Raw genomic sequence first — 8,262 nt, forward strand, 5'->3', positions numbered from 1 at the left:
TTATCAATTACATTATTTATTATATTATTAAATAACGTATTTGTAAAACAGTATTGTACACTAGGGTAAACAAAATGAGTAGCACTGTTTTAAACAGAGTGGCCTTGTATTTTGGAAGATGGAGGCCCCAGTCTTCCTTCAACCATCCTGATTAAGGTTATCACTGGTTTCCCTAAATTACTTCGGTCAAATGCTGGGATGGTTCCCACTATACGGTCACAGCTGACTATTTGTTTGACTCATGTCATATTACACCTGTAAGTATGTAAATGTCTGTATATGTGGATTCTTTTAATTTTGTTGTTCTTAAATTGTAATAAAAAGGCTTGTCCAATATCATCGTAATCAAACAGAGCTGTGGATAAATAAAACTACTACTACTACTACTACTACTACTACTACTATTACTATTACAAAACCTGTTTTTCATACGAATATTGTCAATTTAAGGGTTGGAAAGTACTACAGCTTGGAAACAATGGATTGTGTTTCAAGTTCAGAGACAATGTTGCAGTAATTCCAACATTTAAAGAATATGTACCTACTAAGTGAGTCACTGGAAAAGTCAATAACCAACACAATTTTTAAAAAAACTGAAAATTTACAAATTTCACTTTGGAATTATTCAGCTTTAGCTTTGATTAACTAAACACAAATAAGGAAAATGTGAGAAGCTGATGACGAGTTGAAGCTTTGAATCATTTTGTGAGGTTTTCACTTGGCATTGTATCTCCTGCAACAGCCAGGGACCAGTGTTAGAATCCTGGTCCAGTGCAAATATTTGCTCATATTGTACAAGTCAAATGGGGATGAAATTCTTGAAGTTACCACCCCAACATTTGCTTCAATTGAAATGGGGAACTTACATGTATGTTCTTGTGTGTATGTGTGGGTATGGGTAGGTGGGTGGGTTGGTGCTTGTGTGTGTGTGTAAGGGGGGGGGGGGGGGGGTGTTTAACATATCATTTTCCTTCTGCTGAATGCCTTGAATATTCAGAGGGTGTCTGTGATTGCTCACTCAGTTATAATCCAACCATAAATAATTTCCATTACTGTATTATTAGAACACTTGTTCCACTGTTTGAAAACTGTAGTAAGCAGTATTTGCATTCCCAACATTTGATAGAATGGTATACAAAGACACTGAGATCACAGTAACATTTTCTGTCCATAGAATTAATTCTGCTAGAATTTCTGGCCTAAATGAATACAAATTATATCATACTAACACAGAAGTCACTTTTATCGTCATGTAAGAAAACTGACACACCAATCACAGATAAATTTTTACTTGCAGATTAAACAATGACATATTATGTATAACAATTTAATATGTGATTATGTAATGATTTTTCTTAAACCTGATAGTCAGTTCTAAGTCATTTCTTGGTAGGAATTGAAGTAGCTTTCAGCAGAATATAAGCTGCATTAATTGGATTCAGTTTCTTGATTGAAATAGTAACACAGTATGATAACTGCACAAAATGACTTGGAAATACTGTATGAAATTTGCCTGATGTTAACACTTTCCAGTTAAATGACTAACACACCCTTTTTTTTCTTTTTCAGGGGACGTACCCCAGACTGGTACAATAAAAGCTATGGACATATTTGCGCTATGTACCTAACCCATATTAGGTGTTCATTCAAACATAATAGTGATGGGCCTGAAAGTAAAGTCTGAGAAGTAAAACATTGGTGTTCACTGAAAAACAGTATTTTTAGTTCTTGAAGTTTGGATGCTGAGTTCTGAAGATTATTATGAGGCTGACATTCCATCAGCCTTCCAAAATGGCTAATTAAATGTACTAAGTGTTAAGAATTCAAGAAATTCTTGAAGTATTCATGATTATGTGAAGTATTGGTTTCTAAATGAGTATATAGAGTATTGTTTATGATATAATTGTGGTGCTTGTTTCTAAAGCCAATATTTTTTTCTTTGATGCATGCAGGTATAGAATTTTCAACAGGAAGCTGTTGTGGCATACATTTGCATTTAGTTTTGACACATTCCAGACTGAGCTATTGGGCTAAGAAATAATGAAATATTGTAGTTGTTCCATAAACCCATTTTTCATATGGGTAACATTGTGCATCGTGCTCATGGGATCAGCAGAATTAGTTCCTGTTGAAGAAACTGTGAAATATTCAGATTTAAACCTGCTTGTGCTCAACCTTGTTCCTTGTTTTGTAGTTTGTTGTTGAAGGAAAGTATGAAATTTATATAATTTATTAAGCCTGCTAAGTGATGTTGACATAGAAACCCATATTATAAGTGGATGACTAGAGCTTTTGAAAAATTATTTGGCAACATAAATAATTTTCTTGTGAGTAGAATACAGTATAAAATCTGTTTTATACTCTGGATATCATGTAGATCATTTATGGGATAACATACTCCAGAATAAATTAATTCTGTCAATATATATATGTGTGTCAATATGTATATGTCAATTGTGTCAATATGTATTACATGTTGTAAAGATATATTTGAGTGAAATTAGTCTTTGGACAAGAAATGATTCACTATTTACAGGCAAGTTTGTGGACTTCTGTGTGTATCTGAATAATTATGCATGTTGACATTAGATGAAACATCGGTGTTACAACAATGTTAGTGATGATGTAACCAAAATAATTATAACATTAAGAACACATAAATAATAATATCAGTAATAGTAACAATAACAATAATAATGTAATGAAGTAAACTTTTTGTTTTATGCTTTTTTTCCTTCTAGAGAATGCCTGGAGGTCAGAAAAACCAATGTGTGTTTCATAGTCTTTTATCTAAGTATGACAGTTTTGTATAAACAGTCATAATTATTATTCTTCCGTAAAACTGAAGTAAATGTTATTTTGTACACTATATGCTAAATGTAATATTTTATACAAATATTAAAGTGAGAAGTGAAAGCCACAGTGCTTGGGATTGTATCAAAGATCTATTAAAATATAAGTAAGAATTATAAAATCAAATTCTTAGGTATCTGTTGATCAGTAATTACTCACTGTTAACCAAAAAGTCCTGAAGTATTGGAAATTATATTACATGAGCAACAGTTCAGTTTGGTAAATTATGATAGTTAGGGCTTAACAAAATATCAAGAAATGAAGAAAATGATTCAGTCACTATTGTTTGGACAATACTGAAAATATTTATAGATGTTTTAGATTAATACCAGTGTATGGATGTTTAAGAATTAGATGAAAAAGACATGTCTACTGCACCAAAGAAATATTCGTGACTCTGAAAATTGTATATTATAAATTATATGGTAGTAGTAGTATTAGTAGTAGTAGAAATAGTAAATGTGTTCAACTGTATGTGCTGATGTGCTATTCACTAATGACATGTGCAAACTTTGATTTCTTAAGTTTCTGTGGTTTTTTTTTCTGCTGGAAGTACTGCATTCTCCTGTAAAAGTAACATGTTCTCTCTGTTCAGTTTCAGTATCTGTGACACAGCCATATTGTCTTTTCATTTTATAATCTCTTTTCATACCTCACCTCCTTGGCAAGTGCTACAGCACCAACAAAATTCTTATATGAGCATATTACTTATCCAGTAGGATTTAAATAAATTAGTAGTATGTGATATGATTATCAACATAACACATTAACAAGAAATTTATGAAATACTTCAGCAGATTATAATGACCCATGAAATAGTCTTGTCATAAAACCTTTGGTAAGAATATTTTTGAGACCATTATTGACTTATTGGTTAATAAATCAACTCCAAAATAAAGGGAACAAAAGTGGAAATTGAGCTCTCAAAGAAAACAGTAAAATAAATATTATTCCTTACAACCCATAAAAATAATTACAACTGAAAGCACTGTAACTGCAACAATATCTAGTAATGTCATGCATAAGAACTATGTGCAATTTATAAAGTAAATTTTTCTTCGCATACTCTTTGTATTAGGCCTAGTATTACCATCCATCTGAACAATACAAAGCCTTTCACTTGTCTAATTATCATGGTAGAATTTACCAAACATGTTTGCTTACTGTTAGTACTGTCATTCTGATTAGTTAATTATTTGCCTTATTGTTTTTAGTTTACATGTTCCCATTATACATACATATATATATCTCACAAAAACTTAGAATACATTTTACAAAACATATAACTTATCATGCGTTGTACTGACAAAAAGGAATGTAAATTAAATGGTAATTATTAACATGTTTTTTTGTGGTTATGAAAAAATATGTACCTAACAATCTGTTCTTGTTATCAATATCTGTTCATTACAACAAGTGATCTTGGATGCTATTTTCATTCTTCATTGGACATGTTTCAGATTGTTTAGAATGGCCGTTACCTTTTTCTGATTTTATTTCAGTCAGTAACAGTTCTGTGATGATTATCAAAATATAGAACATAGAACGTAATATGACCTTTACCAAAGAAAAAAGTTCTAACTAAAAAAAAGTTTGTGAGATGAACGAAGGAAACAAAATTTCAGAAATGAGTACAGTAATTCTGAATTTTTGTGAACAATACTGTCTAGATACAATAACGATCTTTTTTTTTAATTATGACATTAGTTCACTACATATTTTTGCTACTGATATTATCAGATCAAATTTATAATTTGTTATGAAACAATGTAATAAATAACAAAATCATTATGTATTATAAACATAATTATCACCAAGAATAATGTCATAAATACAGTCTAATTTCATTTCCTGATTCATTGTGCAGCAAAGTATAAGTAACTGGAATTAAATGGTGGATGTAATTTACTTTTTACAGTAAGCTATGTAATCAGTATGAAAACTATTTATGGCCATCCATTTTATTTCAACATTTGTAGTGGCTAATCTCAGAAATACATCACTTCTGCTGAAAATTTTAAGAAAATCATGAGATGAATAAGAAAAGAAACTATGATAGAAGTGATAGCTTTAATTCATTAGTTGTAATAGGCCACCATATGTGGAGCATATGTGTCAAAATGTTTCATAAACTGATGAGTAATTGCACATGTTGGAAGGTTACTGTAACAGTTTACATTTTATTGGCTGTTTGGTCAATAAATATTCATCAGATGAAGGAAGGTGTTGTAATATTGATTCACAGTCAAACAATGATGTTTTAATATTACTGAAGGCTTTTATTATGTTCTTAAGATGCCAGATATTGTGGCAGAAGCACTGCATATTCATTCACATGTGAATGCTGTATTTCTGTATGATTTATGTAAATGTCATTGGAAGACTGTAAATTTGATGAGATTAGTCATCTGCAGGCTCTGTGTTAGTAAACAGTACTCTACACTTTTAGATGAAATGAGTTCGATCTGTTAATGAAAAAATAATCTGCATTGGTGAAGTGACAGGTAATATGTCCCAATCTGAAATTCCCCTCATACAAAAAATACTTTTTTCCAATACTTCTTTGGAATCTTCTGATAATCTTTCTTCTCATAATTGTTGGTTAAAAATGATGATGCACTTGCTCAATATTATGTCTCACTTACACAGATCTCGTTGGTTTCATTTTCTCTCTGTCCAAAAGCCTGGCATTCTCTTTAGCATTTTACTGAATTTATTGTTTCAATTCAAGTTATGAGACTCAAACCATACAGCTTTTCTCTTACCACCCTGATAAATAATCCTGATGCAGATCATAGGTATTATCTGTATACAATAGACTAATTTGAAGTATGCACTCTCATAAAATGCCAGCAACCAAAGTGGTTTTTTTTTTTTTCAGCACTAAAGTCATTTAAATCAGCCTTGGCCACATACAGAAGGGATCTGGCTTTCAGCTATGTAAATTACTTCTGTTTTTCCTGTGAGTTTAGTTTCTCTTATATCCCTTGTACTTCCCTCCCATCCTCTGCAGTTTCAGTATCAGAATCTTACCACATGCTACATTTTCCTATAGGCCTACTGACCAATATTATTTCTCTTCCTCTCATTTTTCAACTCTTGGTTGCATTTTACTTTCATGTTCCCCTTATTCTATCTTACCTTCCCACATTTCGACATCTGTACTACCTAAATGTTCCTCCCACATCTTCAGTATGTCATTACCACTACTACTAACTGTATATTTTATATGAGCTGACTGTGTTAATACTAGTAGATTGTTATGAAAATGTTGTTTTAATATAAGTTACTGCTCACTTCAGAGTTGAGAGTTTTATTGAGTTCTGTTGCCCCATTTTACCTGTAGGGCTGTACTTGGCTTTGTCTTCAGATTCTTGCCTTAGAATCTATGTCTGATTCATGTTGTCTTAAGCTTTCAAGAAAAAAAATCATTCCAAAAGCTTAAGCTACAATAGCTACTTTTAAATGTTTCTGTTGTCCATGTTATTTGTAATTACCTAAGATATTAATTTGTACAAATGCAGATAAATGTGAATCGATGTGACCAAACTGAATTTCATGTAGTCCCTTTTGAATACTGTTTGGATGTTTGAAGTTGAAAGAAAGAAACTAGTCACTGTTGTTACTTTTTTTTAAAAAAGTTGTAATTTTATTTTAGTTGATAAGACACTTTAGAAGCTATTGCTGTCTTGTGCATAACTAAATGCTCAAATTATTTGTTGAATCGCAAATAATATAAAAATCTATTATTGCCATGCCATCCTAAATAGCAGTTACAAATCAGATTTCTTAACTGCTATACCCTTGTTAGAACATCACAACTACTGTATCTGTATGAAACTATACAATGACAAATTTTTCCAATAGGCTTCTTGAGTAAAGTGTGCATATAAACACAGATGTTCATTATTTACTTTTACATGACTGTATCGTAACAGAACATTTAGTAAGGAATTGTAAGAAATTGTGCTAGTAGTTGTAAACCCCAGCTATATGCATGACTTCCCTGTACCCCATTTGTGGCAGCTGGCTGAGGTTAGTGTGTGGGAAGCATATTATTAGTTGGCAGGATGTTGGAAAGCGGAGTCCATTGTTTTATAAGGTTCTTGCACATGGCCTTTTCTATATTGGCAGGGCTCTGGTTTCTTCCTGCAGGTTGGGAAAAGTGTTAGTTTATAGACAAGTAAATTGGCAACCTACATCACATTTAATAACTTACGTGCATTTGATTACATTATTTATTTTACAGATATGTTTTATTTACATACTTGTTAATGTTACAATAATGTTTTCTCTAATTTACACACTTTCATATTTAATAGAAACAGCAAAGAAACCAATTTCACACATCCTGTTTGTTAGTTTTCAGTTCTGTATATGAATTCCATAATTTTATTTTAACCTCCATCATAAAAATATATATGAAGTTAACTGTGGAGGAAAAAGGCTTGCCAACTATCTTCATGTAAGAAACATAAATTACCGTCAAACAGAAATATGTATATGAACAGTTGTGCTAGAGTGACCATTATCTATAAATATCAGCTTATCAAAGTATTGTAACACATTAACTTCATTCATAATTTACAGTCTTTTACATGCCAAAATGACAGAGTAACCTATTTTTGTATAATGTCTTTGTAAATATGATTACGATGATGGTTATTATTGTTGCTACTACTATCCTTACTGTGAAACATGTTAATGTTATATGTACACTTATTTGGATGTTACTGTGTCATAGTCATAAACTATAAAATGCTACTGTGTGAACTGGAACAAACAAGTGTAAAATTAACAAAATTGTGCATTTCTCTATGTACCTGGAAAGTATAAAATATAAATGTAATGTCTCCATATATTGTTTTTCATTATTTACATGAATGTTGCTCAGACAGTCAACACCAAAACAGCCTTACCTGTTTGTGTTTTCAATTTAAAATAAATAAGTAGGCCTCATATGTGAAGATACAATACTATTGGCTTGGATTTGCAGTATGATTATCTTCCGTCCAATTATGTGCATCTTCATTCATTACAATTAAGAAAAGTATTTAAAATGAGACAAAAAATTGTAATAATTACAATCTAGGACTCTGCAGTAATTGAAAGAGTTCGTGAAAGTTTTATAAACATTTTTCCTCTGGTAGGTATGATGATAAACAAAATGCTTCTATCAGGAAGGAACAGCTTAAATCAATTGCTCCTGGTACCAATGGTAAATGGTTGAGGCATTTAATTCACCAAATGTTATGTCCTTACCTTTGTACAGCTCAAAAAATTTGTTGAATACTACAAGTCTCTGAATATCTGCATCTAGTGAACATTCCAGGTATGAATCTGCTAAGCTTATTTATGAAAGCAAGTACCAATTGTGAGCTTGGCTAGGTCAGTTTTTGGAAACAGGTA

General features: G+C 31.4%; 1 protein-coding gene across 2 annotated transcripts in view; it reads left to right on the plus strand.

Annotated features, from left to right (window-relative positions):
* The window catches only part of LOC126299075 (rho GTPase-activating protein 7), a 1,286,633-nt gene extending 1,278,921 nt beyond the window's left edge, over positions 1–7,712 (plus strand). For both annotated transcript variants that reach the window (XM_049990744.1, XM_049990745.1), the window contains one exon: positions 1,570–7,712. In XM_049990744.1, the coding sequence (XP_049846701.1) occupies positions 1,570–1,684 (115 nt within the window). In that variant the 3' untranslated portion in view covers positions 1,685–7,712. The remainder of the gene's footprint in view (positions 1–1,569) is intronic.
* Positions 7,713–8,262: the final 550 nt, after the last annotated feature.

Source organism: Schistocerca gregaria, chromosome X, assembly GCF_023897955.1.
Source record: "Schistocerca gregaria isolate iqSchGreg1 chromosome X, iqSchGreg1.2, whole genome shotgun sequence".
Lineage (NCBI taxonomy): Eukaryota > Metazoa > Arthropoda > Insecta > Orthoptera > Acrididae > Schistocerca > Schistocerca gregaria.